Source organism: Ctenocephalides felis, unplaced genomic scaffold (genome assembly GCF_003426905.1).
Source record: "Ctenocephalides felis isolate EL2017-DRISC unplaced genomic scaffold, ASM342690v1 CF-g0.4_SCAFFOLD_01886, whole genome shotgun sequence".
In the NCBI taxonomy this organism is placed as follows: domain Eukaryota; kingdom Metazoa; phylum Arthropoda; class Insecta; order Siphonaptera; family Pulicidae; genus Ctenocephalides; species Ctenocephalides felis.
In genome coordinates this window covers 57,493,099-57,514,943 of record NW_020538040.1, presented here as the reverse complement: position 1 = coordinate 57,514,943, position 21,845 = coordinate 57,493,099, and the positions used below count along the sequence as shown (strand labels likewise).

At 28.3% G+C, this 21,845-nt stretch overlaps 1 protein-coding gene across 1 annotated transcript; it reads right to left on the bottom strand.

The window, feature by feature from the left end:
• Positions 1-986: 986 nt before the first annotated feature.
• On the bottom strand, positions 987-21,626 carry LOC113376756 (sarcalumenin-like). The gene is made up of 8 exons (XM_026616798.1): positions 21,251-21,626; positions 13,778-13,873; positions 12,079-13,229; positions 11,243-11,564; positions 10,546-10,718; positions 6,109-6,300; positions 2,797-3,060; positions 987-1,740 (listed from the first exon to the last, which is right to left on the bottom strand). Exons 1-8 carry the CDS (start codon positions 21,330-21,332, stop codon positions 1,363-1,365), a joined length of 2,658 nt encoding a protein of 885 aa, XP_026472583.1. The 5' UTR covers positions 21,333-21,626; the 3' UTR covers positions 987-1,362.
• Between the last annotated feature and the right edge of the window lie 219 nt (positions 21,627-21,845).

The following is a 21,845-nucleotide window of genomic DNA, read 5'->3' as shown; positions in this document are numbered from 1 at the left end:
AATTAAATAATATTTACAATGAATAAATACGCTAAATAATAAATGAAAAATGTCAATATGAAATGAAATTAATTAGTTGAAACGCATAACACAGTTTAACCTAAGTATGAAATAAGACAACTACATATTTCAAGCACAACCGTTTTTAATTCATGTCATAAAATTAAACTAGTCAATATTTTAAGTTGTGTGATTGTTTATAGTATTTTTACATAAAAATATATGTTTAAAAATGCTATAACATAACTAAATCACTCAAAAGCAATAATTAACTAAATAAGCTCGTTACGTTGTTTTTTTCAAGTACAATAAATAATGCAAAATTTGTTTCGAAATTTTAAGCAAAAATTTGAAATAAAAGTCAAGCTTTAAATGCACTACAGTAAAGTAAACCAAAAAAATATACAATTTTTAGATATTAAGAAAAAGCAAAAGTCAGTCAAGAGTCGTACTATCACTTGAAAACATATAGAAAAATATGTAATTAAATGTCTTCAAATTATGCATCATAATTTTAGTTGATATATATATATATATATATATATATATATATATATATATAAACAATACAAGACAAAATAATTTTACATAATTGGTTTAAATTTAAAAAAAATCAGGTTTATTTATGAAATAATGATGTTGGCAACCATATCCTAATTTAATTTTACGTCTGATGATTGAATTAAGAGGTTTAATATACTCGAAAGTTTATCTTTTATTTTGGAATAAATATATATTCAAAAATATATTATCGTAAATCAGTAGTTTACTATAAAAATTATTCCGTGCTGCTAAACACCTTTATCTAAAAAATAATTAATAATAAAAATACAAATAATAAAATCAAAATTATTGAAATTTTCTGAGATTTAAATTATTATGAACACATATTTTGTGAATAGATAAATGTATCGCATGGAACAAATCTTGGAAAATATTTTTGATTTTCCATCAAACTTGTTAAAAAATTTATAACCGATGTTCCCTCTGACAATGAGACGTGTAGACCCGTGCAAGCGCTGAATTTTATCGTAAGTTTGCGCACGACTAACAATAAGTAGGCAGAGAATGAGCCGGTAAACGCGTTCGTATCAACATTCATCGCAATAAAATCAGCATGGAAAATTGAAAGATTCGTCATTACGATATTGTAAAATGTAAACGCTGTTCTTTTGAAACTTAGAGGAAAAAAATATTTTCAAATTTTAACACAAAATCAAGACTAGGTACCTCGCAATTCCCGCAAGTTGAAATCTAATCTCACCGGCATATATGAATATAACAATGTGAAATGTGAACATACATGATTTGAAAAATGAACGCGTCATTTCCCCATTCTCTTGTTTTCTATTGTGGATTTTTTCAGCTTTTATCATGCGCTTTGACTTTTTCCTCTTTTTCAATCATCTTCTTGTATTTTCCAACCAGTTCAGGCAAATCGTAGGCAATGGCCACATCTAACTTGTTGATGGGACAACCACGGAAATACGTACAAGTGGCCGACAACTGCTGAAAGTCGTAGAGAGGGTTCAGCCGGAAGAAGTCACGGTAGACATCAGGATCGGGAAGATCATAACGTGAGATATTAGTCAGCGTGCTCAATCCCTCGTAAATGTGGTAATCTTGTGGGTGCTCGATGATGGCATTTGATATCAACTTCTTATTGCTGAACAATGTCTTATGGTTATAATAAGTCGTCAAGTAACAGTCAACCATCTTGGCGTGATTGCGTACGCGAACCTAAAATGTGATTAATATTACTTTACATACTTTTGAAGATTAAGAATATTTTATGATTGAACAAAATTATGAAAAGTTATTTATAAATCACTTAATAAGGTAGGGTAGGGCGGGGCTAGTTGAGCATAGGGGCAAGTTGAGCAATCGAAATATCTCGAAAACTATTCACCATCCGTTTAGGCATTATATGGCGGAAAGACAGAGGTTTGGGAGAAATAGACATCCCGCGATCGCTAGTAGCCGCTGGACAAATGAGTTAGCCTCACAGGCGTTTTGTTTATTTTGAGACCAAAAAGTAAAAAAGTCATTCATCACGAATTTCCGTCTGGTTTAGTCAAATGTTATTTATTTTTAACCAGGTAAATCTTATTCTTCCATATAATTATAGTACTTTTAATATGCACAGAGATTCTGGGTATAATTCTCACGGTTTTTTCAAAAACTCACTATTATTTTGAAATTCCGAGTTGGGGTTAGTTGAGCATAGTTGCTAAACTTGTTCTGTCACTAAGACAATTACCATTAACTTTCAGAAATTAATTATTATTTTTAAGATTTAAGCTAAGTCTATGAGTAATGATATAAAGAAATAATGATTTTAAACCAAAATACTGAATATAATAGTAAAATAATTCCTAAGTTAATTAATCGTTAATTATTCAAAGCAAATTACTATAAGTTTTGTTTTCTCTGTCAATAAAGACTATAAATATAGAACTGGTTATTAAAAACTTATTTTATTTCATCACTAATCGACATTGAACAATAATTTTATTATACTTTTTTAGTGCTCAACTTGCCCCATCTATGGGGTACATTGAGCATACTTGACTTTTTGCATTTAAACAGCTGTAGCTTTTAAAGTTTACTTATTACCAAAAACTAGTATTAACACTTTTGTTAAGCGATGAACAACAAATCCATTAAGCCGTATAGCAATTTATTGAGACTTTTCATTGAGGAGCTACATCCATTTAAGTAAAAATTTGCTCAACTAGCCTCGCCCTACCCTATGTCATGTGAAGCTACAAGAAACTAAAATATTTTATTTGATACCGCAAATCGTCTAGCGCTGGCAATTTTATTATCGATTCTCTTATCGATGGCTCCTCTTAAGTCTTTTAGCAGCTCTCTCTCCTGGGCCTGCAGAAGTCTGACTGGCGCACCAGACTCATATGGTATAGACCAGAGTGAAGCAGTGTACATGACCGGCGGCTGGGCTGACGACATCAGCGGGGAGATATTCCAGATAAGGGCGCCCTGAACGCGCATCAACTCCTCCGGCTTAACTTGGTCAGCTTTATTCAAGATGATGCGAGTCTGAAATAGTAATTTTTCTCATTTACTTTGTAATGGTTGAATTTAAACATTTTCAGCTATTCTATTCTATTATAATTTTTTGGACAGTATGCTCGAAAGCGAAAAAAAAAACAGTTTCATAAATAAATGTTAAAGTAGCCAAACGATTTGTGAAAATAATAATTTTATCATTTATATATTTATTTTTATAAATATTATAAAATATATTTATTATTCATTTAATTTGTATTCAATAAATTATATCTTAACATATTTCAAACAGCAATATGTACGACTATACACTAAATTAACAAATATATTAGACAATTGCTTTAATAATAATAATAACAAATATAAGAATGATAATTGCATACCACTTATAATATAAATGCAGCAGAGATGCATTTGTATTTTTGAAAACCATTTTCTATGTTTATAAAACTTAAATTTGACAAACTATCTATTAATTGAGTCTCGTTGATAAGATCAACATGAATGTTTCTTATCTCGTGTGTCAAAATCTAGAAATTATATTAAAAATATGTATGCTATCTTACATGACACGTGCCTTTTATATTTACAAAATTACACAATTATATGCGCGTATGATTAATAACAAAAATATTTAGTAATGTTTATATTTATTACTGTGATAACCAATATATAGGTAATATGATATAGTGTTGAAATTGTTAGTTAAAACAAACAATAAGATTTATATTATTATAATAAAATTCGTCGGACTTAAATGGAATATACTAGAAATGTGAACTTAAATCTTAGTATACTAAAAATGTCAATGTGTAAATCAGAGAACAAAATTAATCTAATATTAGTTAAAATTTGATTAATTGGTTTAACAATTACCACGAATCAATATTATAGTATAATTTAAATCAAATGTGATAACTCAATAGTATCACGAGTCACTAATATATATTAGGTACGCTCTAAAATGATTGAAACGGAGCAGATGTGCCATTGAAAAATTTGAAATGGCCCTTTCCGAACTTGACACAACTTATTGCCCAATTCAAAATTATTAAAAAAATGTTTGGGGTCATTAATCAGGCTGTGATTTAGAATAAGTATTTGTAGAATTCTTCTGCATTGCTTCCATGTCATAAAAAGAGAGGAAGCCTTATCAGGCAAATGCGAGTAATCAGCGAGTTTGATTATTAAAATGCCAAAAATAATGAAATAATCCATGATAAGATTTGACCGATGAACTGAGGCATTGTCCTGAGCAAAAAAACCAACATACTTTTCCGCAAAATTTAAATCAAATACGACGAATGAATCAAAAACACTACATGCAGAAGTAGAACACTGGTTTGACATTTTGGTCCGGCGACACAAACATCTTTCTTGAAATATTAAAATCTAACTAGTGATGCATGACATCGTGCCTTAAGGCAAGTTGCTGAGACTTTCCGTACTAAAATTTCAAATTAAAACAATTCTTCATTATATGAAAACAAATGATTTTTAAATCATTTAAATCGAACAATCCGTTCTCTCAAAATTGCCATTCTTGTTACTTTTTGCCCCGTATCTTCAAAATGGCTACAGATGCCTTTGCCAAAAATTAATCAGCATTGATAGCAATCAAATAATTTTGGAACTCTTTTTTTTTGAACTTCCCGTAGGGTAAGTTATAGTAATCGCAAAAAATCGAAAATGAAAATTTTTATATATCTTTACGTTTCAGAGGTTTCTGAATATTTTGGCATACCTTAGAAAAAATAGATATATGTGTATGTGTGTTCGGATACAAATTTGCGACGACGATTTCGGGAACTCGGATGAAGCGATTTGAATAATTCAAAAAACATTCGATTCGTACTGATAAGGAGACGTGCTGATTAGTTTTTGGCGAAGGCAGGTCTAGTCGTTCCGAAGATATGGGGCAAAAAGAGCCAAAAACGGTAACTCAGTTTTTAAGAAAACGGAGCGTCCGATTTGAATAATTCAAAAACATTTTACTTGTATTAACAAGATGAAGAACTGATCAAATTTTCATGAAGGCAGGTCTAGCGGTTTCGGAGATCTAGTAAAAAAAGTAAAAAAATGCCATCTGGCGGTCAAAAATGATCAGTAGACATATGCACATCAAATTATCAGATATTTTATAGAGATTTTAACAATAAGTATAAATTTTGTTTGCATTCCTATGGGTTCTGTACCAATGCTTATCCGTTAGACGGCGGTGCGGTGCTTACGCGCTTCGATATTTGGTCTCTATGCAGTTAAAGCAGTACGATTGCTTTGAAAAAAATTCAGAATTTCCAAAATATTTCAAAATACACTTTTTTTCAGAAAGTCTTTTTTTTCAAATAAAAGTAAATTTTTCTCAAAAATTTATAGTTTCTCAAAAATGTAATTTTTCAGAGTAATTTTTTTTCAAAAATGTTAATCTTTTGAAAAAAAAAAAATTTGGTACGGGAAGTTTCAGCAATTTGCCTTAAGGCACGATGCCGTGCGTCCCATTAGCTTTTTTTATTTACATTTGCGAATTACAATCTGTCGTTCTTATACAACATTCAGTAATTTTGATGGTATATTAAATAAAAGAAAAAGGTCGAGAGGTCACCGATTGGTGATCCGATTCGATGTTGGATATGTCTAGCTTATAAATGTAGTCATGTTGTGAAAATATTTAGGAACTCGAAATCGTGGACGAAAAATTGTATCCAAACATACACACATTCATACTACATACACACACATTTTTCACAAAAAACAAATCGACGTAGTAATAATTTATTCGAAACGTAGAAAAATATAAAATTAAATATTGATATAAAATTATATTTAATATGATCTTAATGGTATTTCGTTTTCATTAAACTTTATATATCTACTAATAAGTCTACTTATTTTGCTTTTTGTATTGGTTAATTAACTACTATAGACTTTAATGTTTGAATTTTGTTATGTTTTTATAATATATGTATATAAATTTATTCCGGTAATAGTAGTTAGAGCGAGCTTTTATAAATATAAATTTAGAAATTTCATGTGAATAAATTTAATAAACTTCAATGTGAATGGCAAATTATTATTTACTTGATATTCTCGTCCTTTTAGCTGATCCAAAATAGCTTCTGTTTCTGGTCCGACGTCCAATTTGGATGGATCGTATACCAGGAATATTATATCTGCTCGGTCGATGAACCACTGACAAGCATCGTTGAATGGAAATAGTCTCGATACCTGCTTCCGAACTTCCAAAATTCCAGGAATCTCAACCATGTTTACCTGTAAATAAAAATAATTTGTTTTCAATAGCAATAATTTCATTCCTGTGGCGGGCATAGCTCACTCAGTTGCGTGTCCAATTCACGCGACAGGGATCTTCGGATCGAATCAATTAGAAGTAGTAAAATTTAAGATTAATAAGAATAAAAAGCGTAAAAAATCAATATCAAAATCGTTGTAGGCAAAACTATTAACAAATAATTATATACTATTTAACAAATTTTTTAATTTAGTTTTTGATATTGATTTTTTACTCTTATATTTTAATAATTTTACTAACTTCTAATTGTAGGTAGTAATCTGATGATTAATAAATATTAAATTATAATATGTTTGTCATACAAGTGTATATATATTGAATAGATGAGCTTAAAATTATTATAAATGCGCATAAAATTCGCCATAAACTTATTTTAAATCACTTTTAATCCTCATAGCTTATGAAAAAATGTATGTATTTGATTTCGGCGTGAATAAGTATAATTTACCATATACTTAGTCTTTTTATTACCATAATATTATGTTTAAAAATATTTTCTACTTATTACTATTATTAATTTAAAATTTATTGCATTTATTTCTATCTCAGTTTCTCATGCATAATATTTTTACTTAAAAATAAAATATATTACGGCGCTTCTGAGTGAACTTTACAATAAGTAGAGCTTGTGAAAAATATAAAATTACTTATATTGTTTGTTACTTAAATTGTTTCTGTATCTATTTAACTTCCCGTAGGGCAAGTTATAGTAATCGCAAAAAAATCGAAAATGAAAATTTTTATATATCTTGAACTGTAACTCAGTTTTTAAGAGAACGGAGCGTCCGATTTTAATAATTCAAAAAGCATTTTATGTACTTGAATTGACAAGATAAAGAACTGATCAAATTTTCATAAAGGCAGGTCTAGCGGTTTCGGAGATCTAATAAAAAGTAAAAAAAATGCCATTTGGCGGTCAAAAATGATCATTAGACATATGCACATCAAATTATCAGATATTTTATAGAGATTTTAAAAATAAGTATAAATTTTGTTTGCATTCCTATGGGTTCCGTACCAATGTTTATTCGTTAGACGGCGACGCGGCGCTTACGCGCTTTGACATTTTGTCTCTATGCAGTTAAAGCAGTACGATTGCTTTGAAAAAAGTTCAGAATTTCCAAAATATGTCAAAATAAAGAAAACATTTTCTTTTTCAAAAAAAATTTTTTTTTCAAAAAAAGTAATTTTTTGTCAAATTCCTAGTTTCTCAAAAATCTAATTTTTTCGAAGTAAAATTTTTTCAAAAATGATAATCGTTTTTAAAAAAATAATAATATTTGGTACGGGAAGTTCCAGCAATTTGCCTTAAGGCACGATGCCCTAATTTCCTTAAGACAGAATTCCACTTACAGCTAGTTATTATTTATTTTTAGAATAAATAACTTATATATACATGCAAAAGGGAGTTAGGGGCTATTTATGACAGCGGTAACTAGCATAAGACGTTTGCCACTAAAGTCATAAACGATATGATTTTTTCCCTGCATTGGCCATGCATAATATTTTTAAAGCTACTGCCCGCAGGCATACGCAATAAACAGAACTGTGCAGGTCCGTCATTTTGACATGTAACGTAAATTTTTTTATAAAATTTCGGTTTGCGTTATTATTAATATCTAACTTTAAATTTTATATATCTCAATTTGTTTCAAATTTATCAATCTTTGATAATGTGTTACAATTTTTGTGATTGATAAATTGTATAAATAATTATCTCGATTAATATAAAACATCACACTTGTGGTTTGTCGAAACAAATTTTTAGGGCTAGTTGCAACACACACAAATTATATACAGCTTCAAGTAAAGAAGATTGAATGGAATGTATAATAGGTATAGTTTGTAAGATGTAGACACGTGTAAATTGTGTTACAGGAGGCACTATAACTTTTGTTTGTGCTATGATATTAATTGTAGTTTACGTTGATTTATTATAAAAAATATATTACTGGAGACAATATATATTTTATTTATTTTAATTATAGTTTACGTTGTTGTATGAAAATAATTACCTAAACAATTATCACAGGCATTATTGTAATTTTTTTTCATTTCCAATTTAATACTTTTGCTCCATCATGTTCTGTATTAGAGGTTTTAAATTTTATGAGACTATTCTAAGAGAAATACAAAAAATGGGTTTAATATATTAGTAAATCTATTATGACAAATGTTCTTTTAGGTCTAAAATGGACAAGAAGACGGGCAAAATTTCTTGAGAAACCATCAATACACATAACAGTCTACGAGAATATTTTTTACGTACGATTTATTAATATTTTTTTGCTATTCTACTTCTATCAAAACACATAAGTTTTTTATGAAGTTACATCAATAAAACGCCATGTGGAAAAGGCAATAAAACACTTTTTCGGGCTACATCTATTGAAATTCGATATGTATGCTGTGAAATATTTCAAAATTGGAAATTTGAGATTTGTACATGAACACATTAGCAATGAGAATGAAGTGTGTCCTAGATTCATGTTATTTCTGTTGGCCCCGACCCGCTGCTCTGCCAAAGAATTTTGCAAGCGCGACATTTGCCTCGCGCATCGGATGCCGAGCGCTCTCGACTCGCGGGTAAAAATAATTGCAATTTGATTATCAATGGCGCTAATTGTTAACAGAAATACCATTCGGATAGATTAGTTTTCCTCAATTAAGAAGCCGTAATACCCCACCTGAGTGCGAATCAACTGAAAATCATATTCACGGCTAAAATTAAAATACAGTTGATAGAATATTTTGATTAAAATATAAATGAAGTAGGTTTAAAGTAAAATAGGACCCAAACTATTAATAGCTGTATAAAAAGTAATAAAACATTTCTGTTACATAAATTTAATTAAATAAATATTTTAGATTTAGTTGAATCACGGCAGCTTATTCTAAATAACTTAAGTAATAACTGCATAATACCATACTACATAAGAATGAAATATTTAAAATTACTTCAATTAGGTAGGCTCTTATATTAAAAAATATGTTTGTTATTTTTTGCTATTAAAATCTTTTGTTTTTAAATACAATCCGTCATACTAGGACATTCAGTAATTGTTTTGACCTTATTATATAAATAGATGGCAATACAGTTGTCCATTCCAGTTTGTTTGCTTTGTTGACATTTTTATGATTATGTGCACGAGAGGCTATTTTCATAGATATCATATTTGAGATCTATAACCTCAAGTGATAATTTGACATCAAAGCTGCCTGATGTCGGACTTGGCCGTGGCTGGTTTGGACTAGCCCACGTTTGAATCGATTTCGCCATAGTTGGTTCGTAAGTGTAAAGATTATTCTAAAGTATCGAAGTGGATACAATAGCGCCTATATTACTCAATAATAACGATGTAATGCAAACAAAACTTATAAACAACTAAGAACGCCGACGCTAATTATAAATCATTGACAAAATACTTGAACATAGGTAAAAATTGAATAATTTAATTAATTCGAGTGTTTTTATTTTAGTATTTGTACTTATTACAGTTTTATCTTCAAATTCGAAACTATTTAATTAATCATTAAGTGAAATTGTTTATTGAACTGCAAGATAATTAATTTAGAACTAAATTTACCATACCCGACTTTGAGCAGATTAAGATTAATAGCATATGTGCGCCAACTATTGTTTTATTGAAAAGTTAAATATAGGCTGCAAATACCATAGTTTATTCAATATTACATTATATAGCAGTGTTTGCAAAAATGCATAGATTCCTTGTATTTTAATACACGGGATATATAATCGTCATATTTAGATAAAATATAAAATAACCAATAAAATTGAATTAAAATAACAGTTTTGAATGAGAACCAACTTTAAATTAACACTAGCCTAGTAGTTAGTTGATAATCAATATAAACTATTTAATTTTAATTGAAGTCCTAAATGTCAATTCATATGTGTTTTTTTTATTACTAAAACATTATTTTTCAACAGCTTATCTTATCAACAGGACTTAAGTAATATTTTGCTTAATAAATTGGTGCATTTTGCAAATTGCAAATTGCAAATTGGTTGTATTTTAATAAGAAAGCAAACGCACACCATATAACGCTCATATAACAGTCTCCAAGAAACATAATATATTTCATATTTTTTATATTCAAAAGTTTTTTGATATATTAAATGATATTCTCATATAAATAATAAAAGTTTACATATAATTATTTTAAATAATTGTGGTACTTACTTTTTCCAGCAATTTGCTGGGAATTTTCAAACCACGTAATCTCTCCTCCAGGCCCTGTCCAAATTTTTGAAGTCCTGAGAATGTCCAGTCTGCTGCAAGCTGTGTTCCATCTAGAATTTCTGGCTCTTCACCGTGCATTAAAATGTTGAAATATGCCGGAGATGGTTCCGCTCCTATCATGGACAAGTTGCACCATACGGGATGAGTTAATTTATAAAAAATATATTTTTTAATTAAAAAGTAACAAAATATTGTTATATAAAACATTTGCGTTTCTCTTATATTTTAATACATAAATATATGCATGTTAATAAGGAAATAAGGAAAACTCAAAGATAATCTTGGTCCGCATTTCAAATGTTGATGTGATGTATAACAATATTATAAATTTTGATTAGCGATTATTTAATGAAAATATTAAGGTTTAACAACTATCACATACAAAATAATTACTTTTATTTACATTCTGAATTATTTTCATTTGTCTTATTTACATTAACTTTATTCGTATGTGAGAATACTCCTGACTTACCGTAGTACTGTATATAAAATATAATATTAAAAGAATAATTTTAAATTCCAAAAAATAGACTAGAATTTATTACAAAATCTAGATTTCCCCAAAATCCGCCCCGGTTCTTCAAATGTTGATTTTTAAAATATGAAATAATGCATTAAGCAATGAAATGATATTTACCTGATCTTAAAGAGTAAGGTGTGAATTCATTGTCTGTAAGATAGTTCAAAATGGAGCTCTTTCCTCCACTCCATGGTCCCATAAACAGAACCAGCGGTTTTGAAAATATCTCGGGGTCACCGAAATGACGGTTGCTTAAATCACGATATTTGTAAAGAGTCTCCAAAGGTTTTATCGCATTATCATACAACCGTTTCAATTCACGCAAAATGATATCAGCTGATTTGTCAAGCTGTCGGTCTTTATCGGCGTGTTCTTCGCCCAAATGTAACAGCTCGTCAATGTGGCTGCGATCACGTAGATTTTCAGGAATGTCGAAGCCCTAATAAATTAATATATAATTAAAACAAAAATATATGTATGATAACATCAAATATATGAAACATCTGTAACATATAACTTTTGTTAAATCTCTTAATTACGAATTACGTTTAAATATTTTGGGCTGAGTAAGTGAACAAGTTTGTGCATTTCGTTGGACTCATATTTCTTATATTTGCGAAAAGTGATTATTAAGGTAAGATCCATAATTATACGAAGCAACTTAAGTATCTCATTACTTATGCAATGCATACGAAATTATTTTCTCATAGAAATTAATTTTTTTTCTATGCTCTAGGTATTTGTCAATAAAGTCATATTAATTTGTAAGCATTTTGCTCGTACAAAACATTTCACAACCAGATGGTTTAAGATATAAATTACTCTCAAGTATTTTTACGTAACAAGATAAATTTCTTAAATAATTTTACTTATATAAATTAATTCAGAAAAATAATTTGAGCGCATGCATTAAAATGCAATATTAAAAAATATAGTATAACAGTATAACTCACCAATAATAAATCTTCTTCTGGATGCGATTCTTCACTTTCGCCAGCTTCTTCCTCGTTTGTTTCTTCATCTTTCGTTTCTGGCGTTTTGATACTCACTTCGTCACTGTCTTGTCGGTCATCTTCAGTATTTTCTTCAGATACTTTGTTTTCTTGTGCTCCTTCAGTTTCATGCGCCTTTGATTCTGATACTACTTCTTCCTCTACACTTTTCTCTTCAGAATTATCCTTTTCTTCTTCGGCCTCTTGCTCATGTTCTTCACTTTTTTCCTCTGCTGTTTCTGTCGATTCGTTCGGTTGATCTGAATGCTCAGTGGATTCCTGGTCCCCATCCATTTCATTTACAGCTGCATCATTAGTTTTGTCTTCCTCTTCCTCCACGCTATCTTCTTTGTTTTCTGCACTTTCAGCGCCAGTATCTATGGCATCTTCTTCGCTCTGTTCCTGAGTTTCGGCGGTCGTATCATCTTCGTCATTTTCACTTGCCTCTTGTTCAAGAGAATGTTCAGTAGTCTCGTCTTGTGTTTCATCTTCTTTAACTTCATTATCGTCATCCTGTACGCTTTCTTCATGCTCTTCACTTTCTTCGTTCATTTCATTTTCTTGCACGTCATTTTCTAGTGACTCAACTTCTTGTGTCTCTTCTTCTTGTGTCTCTCCTTCTTGTGTCTCTTCTTCTTGTGTCTCTTCTTCATGCGTGCCTTCTTCATTGCTTACTTCTGCAGCTTCAACTGATTCTTCAACTGTTTCAACGCCGATTTCAATAGTTTCTGCACTTTCTGCAGCTTCATCATGTTCTTCCGCAGACTTCTCCGCCGACTGATCTAAGTGTTCACCATCTTCACTGGCTTTGTGCTCCTCCTCTTCACCATTATCATTATGACCTTCTTTGCTTTCATCATCAACTTCTTGTGTTTGTTCATGCCCTTCTCTAGTATCGTCTTCATCGTTTTCCACGCTGATTTTATCACTAGCTTCTTCTTCCGATTCATTATGTCCTTCTTCGACGTCTTCCTCATTGGTTTCGATGTCGCTTCGATTTTGTTCGGCTGCCTCCGTGGATATATCGTCACCATCTTGTGCAGAGTCGTGTTCTATCGACTCCAGAACAAGATTTTCACTACTTGTATCATCCACATCGCTTGCGGGTGAATCTATACGGAAAGACAACCATCAATTCTGTAAATTATTAGCTAACGACACACACACACATTTATTTATATTATACATATATTAGGGTGGGTCGATTTAAAGGTCACTTAAGCACATATGATTTTCGAATTCTAGAAATCAAAATAAGATACTTTGCTGAAGAAACCATACCACTAAAATGACGTCCGTATTACTAAAATGAATCCTTATGTTCCGTGCATTGACCGAAAGATAAGGGTAAAATGTTGAATAACGTTTCAGGGAGGGGCCCAGGAGGTAACTGGGCCTTTCAAAGTTAGTGGAGATTGGGTCAAAATGGAATTTTTCGTATTTTAACCCTTATTTTTTGGTCAATGCACAGGACATAAGGATTCATTCTAGAGGTATGGTTTCTTCAGCAAAGTATCTTATTTTGATCCCTTGTATCCGAAAATCATATGTGCCTAAGCGACTTTTTCACCCATACAAATCAACAAGTTATTTTTAAAATTTTCACTCATAATCTATAAATCTTATTTATAATATTTTAAATGATTATACCCGTTTGTACCTTCCGTCGTGTCTCCGGTTTCAAGTTGTTTTAGCGCCTTTTCGACGTACGGCCTGCATTGTGATTCCAGTGGTACATCATCATCTGCTATTACACCTGAAACATAAAAACAATAATAATGACTTATATATATATATATATATATATATATATATATATATATAAACTGCTAAATATATCACCGGACAGGTTTTTGCATATTTTGATTGAAACCAAGTGGTATGGGTTAACCGCCCCGAAGATTTTTTTTTATTTCTTCAGTAAATTTTTTTATAATGCATTATTTATAATGCATATATAAAAACCACATATAACAGAGTATTTTCACTCTCTTACCTGAAACCCATAATTCGTAAGAATCATTATACAAATTACCATTTTATTATAAAAGTTATTATTTTTCATCTCGATTTCTGTCAGTGAACATGATGAAGGTTATGAAAAATCACAAATTTACATACAAAAATTAATTTCATCAAAAGTTGTCCAACTCTAACACTTATTTTTTAATGGATAAATTTTCTTTATATTTTTTTAAATGAGACTACCACTATCAAACATACACTTACCAATTTCATTAATCATTTATAATCTTATCAATAACTGTCCAATTATCGCCATTTTGTGAACGTTTTTCACTGAATTTCGATTCATATTTTTCAGTTAATAGAAAAGCATACTTTTTTATTATGAGTTTTATTTTTTGAAGACCTTTCCTATATTTTCTGACTAGGCACACATTTAACTATATAACAAAAGCGGGTGAAAAAGTCAACTTTAATTTACTATACATAAATATAATTTGAAAGTACACGTTGTTTTATTGTTATATGCATTTTTTATTCTTACAATTAGATTTAACAGATTTTTTCTGTAACCTCTGTAAAAGCTTACATGCGGTTAAATAGAAATAAATGCAAATAACAATAAACAAGGCCCCAAAAAACACAAGAAAACACCTTAAAATAAACTTTTAAAGACAAGTTTGAATTGATTACTGCGACGCAACTACGACAATGACGCTTAACATCTGACACGATTATTCTTGTTTTATACAGTCACGGAAACGTAATTAAAACTAGCGAATTTTTAAACATGATATTAGTACCATTTTGCCCGTATTTCCCATATAACTTAAGAATTGATTATCTTATGTCTTCAGACTTCATATTCAATTATGCATTAAGTTTTTTTTTTCAAGATAAATATGTATAAGATATCTTTTTATATTCCTGTAAGTCTCATATAAATGTCATTTCTTAGCATAATGATACGCCATTCAATAAAATTACGCCTTTTATCAAATCACTCAAACAAATATTATACTAAAATAGTTTTGTCTATTATGCCTTCTCTGCATATAAATGCATGTTAAATAATTGTCCCTACCTATATGTCACTATTCTCATAAAATTAGAATTGATATAAAATGTGCATTTTCTGGCATTTATTTTTTACTCATAAATTTTTGAGTTTTGACTACATTAAACAAAACTTTTTTCAATAATAAATCAGATTTTGTTTAATTTTGTTAACATTTACCAACATCTTTAAAATAACCTCAAGTAAAATAAAATAAAATATTATGTTATTTACTTTAATAAACTTCACAAAATAAATTATATTTTTAAATTAAAAATGTTTTAAAATGTAAGATAGCTTATTCAAGTTTCTCTTGCCATCACCATCGATTTGTTATTTTTGTTGCATAGGAATATAGTCCAGGACATATATTCTCAATTTCATATAGTTTATGACAAAAGTTTGATATGCAACACATTTCAATGCTACATTATTATAAATTATGATTTGCATAAATGAAGTGAAAGGTAGACTCAAGTTCCCTAAACCACTTGAAATATTTTTTAAAGCGAAAGGTTTTTATACTAAAAAGAGGTACTAAGAATCTTATCTTTAAACAGATCGCAAACACCATTTGATAGAAATTAATTATATAAAATTGTTATTGATAAAGTAGTGTAAAATATATGTAAGATTTTTCAAAATCTTCAACATTGTAATCTGAAAAAAGTAGTTTCTTAATTCTTATTTCTCCAAAACGTTAATTCTGCGTATCATATTTCCTATATAAATTAACCATGTAAAACACATTTACAATTTATACAGTTTGTTGCAGTCTATAAGAATATCAATAACCGACGAATCACTATCACTTATTCAATTACAAATTCGATCAAATAATGTTTATTTTCTATTATATGCCGAAGCCAATCTTCAATCATTCTAGTTTTAAATTAATTTTTATCAATTAGTATTTTGTTAAACACTTTTTGTGCACTTGTAAGATGCAATATGACAATGTGTTATAACTTCCCTTTCTGTAAACAAATATTAAATAAATCAAATCAATTCATAAATTAAAATTTGAAATTTTCATTCTCCAAAAGTAATACAGTGCTTTAAACAGAAATAAATTACATGCAGATTATAGATCAATATTTATATTATTACTTTTTTTAAATGTCTACATTTAATGTTTGTTAATTTTAAAATGTTTTTTAAAATATATAATGAAATATTCAAAAATTAAGTTTTTCAATCAATATCATTTATTTCGATAAAGCATAATTTTATATTCAATTTTGTGTCAAGGTTAATACTTCATAGATAATTTTTATAGAATCAGGAAAAATGTAATTCCAAATTTTAGGTGCCATCAATATTTTACAAATGAAAGTAACTGGCAATATTATCCAACCAACAAAAAGAAGAAGAAGTTCGACAAATTAAATGAAAAGTGGGAAGACAATAGCGAATGTGCCGATTCTTCTTCAATAATCGAGTTTGACATACATCAACAAACACCCCGACTATAAATACCAAGCAATATAAGACATCCATAGATAATTTAACTTTATATTTTACAAATGAATTATTTGACAAGTATTTAACTTTATATTTTACAAAAGAATTATATAATAGAAAAAAAAACATCATGGCAGCAAAAAAATGAACAAATATACTGGCTTATCAGTGGCATATTCTAAATGCGAAGGAAAGAAAAAGGGATTGTATTGTCTGTTTTGACAGAAAAGAACTAAGAGGAAGGCGGCAAACAACATTTTATTGTAAAACATGTCAAAATCAACCAGCTATGCATTTTGAAAATTGTTTTGAACGTCACCATTCTTTATAAAATGATCAGAAATAAACTAATATTATATATGTATGTCCTTCAATGACCTGTCCAAATTGCATAACATTCACAATGAAATCAAGTTTACAGCCGGTAAAGTAGATTGTTTTGAAATCGGTGCTGTCCCGTAAGAGTTAAAATCTTTTATTTGTCCATATAGGTTTATTTAGAAAATGATTTTGATGAAAAGATTATTAAATTTTACAAAATATTTTTACCTACGCCGGCAAAGAAAATACTTTTATAACTTACATAATCTGTTAAAAGTACAAATATACGCACACAATTGAAAAATGCGAGTATTTTAAACGTTCTATTTTCTTAAACTGCAAATAGCAAAAAATATGACAGCCAATTTACAATAGATTCTTTTCTTGGCACTGTTACAATAATTGCATATGTCTAGTATTAATTCATTAACTTTCGGTAGAGTAAAGAAAAGGTATTAAAATCGCAAAAAAATATTTTTTTATACATACCACTATCAGTGACACTAAAATAAATATATAGGTATGTAAATATACGCATGCGAAATTTACATTATGTAAAATATATTAATTTATATTATTTCAAAATTGAAAACTTTTAAATTTTATCGAAGCAATGAAAGATTTGATACTTTTAGTGATATCAAAACCAAATTTCTGCACCTATGATTTTGTTCTAATATTAGAGTAAAAAAGTATTAGGCTATTTTTATTATGGCCAATTCAAAGTTTTATAATTTGCTATACATTTTAATTTTTATAATACAAATGTTAAAAATTTATATTAAAGATGCTTCATAAATTATTAATTCAGTTTTGGATCACCTGCATGATATTTTTATCAAAACAATAAATTGAAATAAAATTCATAATAATAAAGACTTAAAATTGATTAACAAATATTCGATGAGTTAAAGCCGCATAGAAAAAACATTAAATACTGAAATGTACTAGGCGTCTCCACCGCACACCGAGTAGAATAACTTTAGATAATCGTGCGTTACATTTAAATAAATTAATATGTTTATATTCAGCGTAAAATTAAATAAAATTTTCTACTATCAATAAAATACAAATAAAGTACGAATCATCGACATAAAGATAATAGTTTGTTAGGCATTTAGTGAAGTTAAGTTTAATTGAAAAATTAAAATTTATTTTAATAACATTCATAAATAAAATGAACAAGTCGTGTCTTAAAATGACATACTAAAAGAATCTAGATATTATATTTAAATTGTTGTCCTTTTAAACCGATTCCATAAAAGAAAAGCTAATAGAGATAAAATTATGCTTTAAAAAAATAAAATAAGATATAAAGTAAGTTGTATATCAATTCTGAATGTAGTTATGTTATCGCAATGCATTTTATACAATATTTAAACCATTTCTAATTGTAAAGCATATATTTACATAAATAAAATTGTAAGACAAATACAAAAAGTTGTAAAAATATATAAATATATACTTCATATAAATAATTATTGATCTTCTTTATTAAATTTTTTATTACTCTAATTTAATACGTCTTTGTATTTTCATAAAATCAAATACTGTAATATTAATAATAGAAATACTTAATATTGTAAAGGGTAGTGCGGGGCACAAAATTATAATTTGACTTTGAGCAATTATATTGTAAAATCTAAAACAATGTTCAATAAGATTCCCATCATTGTAGAAATGTTTTTTGATGTTTTTCAAAAATCTGTTTTTTTTACCCCATAATTGGAGTAAAATGTAACGGCCAGAGGACAAACAGATCAAATATATCAATCTTCAGTTTTAAAGGGATTTCACAAAATAGCTACATTACTCAATCAATGCAAAATATAAACTCAACTAATAAATATAAATTTCATTAGTATATTTTTTATAGAGATAACAATGTATATAACATTGATCTCATATTTCGTCAGACATATGTTGGAATAACTATTTATTGATAATATCTCTTGTAAAATTGCTTAATTTACTTTATTTACTTTTAAATTTAATTTAAATTTTTAATACATTTTTTTATTGTTTACACCTTTGTCAGGGTGAAGTTTCAGTCGGTATTTTTTACCCCACCCACGTGTAAGCTTGGTTATATAAAAACCTCTATTGAATCTAACTTAATATTACTTTAATTTAAAATTAATTTTCAATTTATTAGAAATTGTAAAATAATGGAAGTTTTATTTTCATAAAAAGGAAACAAAAATGATAGATAAATTTTATTAAAATATAAGCCGATTAACAATTTAGGTTCAATTTATAAGTTATTTATTTTTTGCACCTAGATAAGAATGTTAATTTTTTTAAAATAATATAACGGTTTCACATGAAAGGATACAAACTTTTGTTTTGAGTATAAAATTCCAAGTCCCAAATAGTGCTAAAGTTTTGATTTGAAATCTTTTTGAAAGATAATTAATTATTTCTTTAGAAAAACATGAATGTAAGTGTGCATGTAATGTAAAAATAGGCATATGACAGTTAGAAATAATCATTTCTAACATAATATTTGTAATTTATTCAATATTGTTATAATATAAAAATATAAAGGATGAACTGCATCGATATTGGGAGTCGAAACTCTTATATAGTTCACTTCTCGAGTAAATTTTATATATATATAGATATAAAAATTCCAAATTATTCATATAATTATATATTCCCATATATTTTAATGGCATAAAATTTGCTCATAACATTGCGCTTGTTTTAAAGTTTAATTCAATAATTCAATAGTATTTGTTTATAGCACAAAAAGAAAGTTCCAGCCATTTGCCATATTTTCAGCCACGCGACATGTCAAGGCGCTCATGTAAGCGGTTACTTGAATGCGTGTCCCTTAACTTCTCGCAAGAATTACACCTGTTTTCGATTTATTAACATTCAGCGATAGCTGGCCATAGCATGCATCAGGTATCAAATTCGTTTTTAAGTCAATCCGCGTTGAATTTAAAATCGTTCAGTTGTATAACATTGCTTCACAATGGCGAGTAGCACATGCGTCATTACGCCAACATTTAGCCTTAGCCCCAGAAATATCAATGTGATCTTCTGCCTGACGTTCTATTTTCGATATTACGAAGTCAAATAAAAATACACTACAGGGCTAAACTCGACCGCCTTCTGCATAAATAATAAATACCGCCTTTAAACTGTTTCGGCTTTTAGAAGTATGCAGTGGAAGTTGCAAAAAAATTTATTTGAAATTAAATAGTATGTTTTGATCATAATATATATTTCAGTCAATCCCATGATTAAAACGAATTAAAAAAACATTGTAAACCATTGACAATAACAGAAAAACATATTGAAAATAAAAATCTACGAAATGTACGGATATCAGATAACTATATAAGTATAAAAATAATCTCGCTTTTTATTAAAATTATTAATTAATTATTAATTTTTTATCAAAAATGCTTATAAATCTTTCTAAAAGTTTTAAGACAACGTTTTTCAATCAACTTTTATACATTTTATATTTATATTTAATATACCAATAAACTTAGAATGATTATGTTTTTCAATAAGGGATATCACTGATTGTGAAAAATAACTATTGTAATTTTACAAAATAATTTTTAAAAAGATCTTACAAAAACGTTACTAAATATCGATTTTTTATTATAGATGAGTCAATAATAATATATCAGACTATTCTTATAATATTACGAATTGTAGCACGTATTTAAACTTTTATTTTAATATTTTTTATAGTAATATATAAACTTGACAAACTATGAAAAAAATTATAAAATCAAGAATGGCGATTTAAAAAAGTTCTAATTGTAAAACTTTATAAATAAATACATATATACTACAAATGGCTGAGTTATTGTTTTGAAATTAAAAAAGGTAAATTATTTAATATAATATAGTATGTATATATATATATATATATATATATATATATATATATATATATAAATGCATTGAAAATTATGAATTGATTTTATCAAATTAAATTTTCGCAAATACTGATATTATGTTTTATATTAGATAAGTGACGTTTGATATCATTTGACATCAAGACATTAATAATGATTTATTATTATTAAATCTATATTATGTTTGTGATAAGGTAGTATACCTTATTTACACTTTTCATAAAATAGTAAAGCATATATGAAATAAAAATAGCATTAATATCCACGTGCTAAGATTTTGCGGACGCAGAAGACATTGAAATCTAAAATAAAAATGCGTCGGCGTATGCCGTAAGATTGTTATGCAAGTCTTGAAATTAATAAGAACTTCGTATGTTAAATGAAATATATATATATATATATATATATATATATATTATAATTACATATTAATTATCCTCACCGTTTAAGGAACTTGCTAATAATGCAGTTAAAATTATGCACACTGATAATCCACGGAAAACAAGTCTGCTATGTTGCGCCATTATGAATTAGAATTTATTTTAGTGCAAATCAATTTTATATTAAAACTTCACAAAATAAATCACAAAAAATTAATTTAGGCACACATACTCTTCAGCACAATAATTTTCAGAATAAAAATTAACATAAGCGCTCACAGCAATTTGTTCTTTTCGATAATAACAAGTTGTCGCAGGAATTCAAATATTTTCACTATTCAAGCAGTCAAGAACATCAAATTTATTTTAATCGTTCACATTTTTTAATTGCCGGAGACCGTGGGCGCTTTTTAAAAATTAAAATGCCCAATCTTGCCTGAGTAGAGATGCAGCTTAAACTAATATATATGTTCCTAACAGCTGATAATAAGTTTAGGCTACTATGTTTAGGTAGGAGGGGCGAATTGAGCTACAAGCAAACGCGAATTCGGTCTTACTGCCGGACGCGAGTCACCAAACTTTTCGTCAAATACTTTTTCGCAAATGCTGATTAAGTTCACAATTGATTATTTTCTCGTATTATCTAAAGAAAAACTT

Excerpts from the sequence above, each read along its gene's own strand:
- LOC113376756 (XM_026616798.1), bottom strand. The coding sequence starts at position 21,332 with ATGGCGCAACATAGCAGACTTGTTTTCCGTGGATTATCAGTGTGCATA. Across the intron at positions 10,719-11,242 it reads ACCTTACTCTTTAAGATCAG|GAGCGGAACCATCTCCGGCA; the intron begins GTAAATATCATT and ends TGTCCATGATAG. Across the intron at positions 1,741-2,796 it reads CCAGCGCTAGACGATTTGCG|GTTCGCGTACGCAATCACGC; the intron begins GTATCAAATAAA and ends ATCACATTTTAG.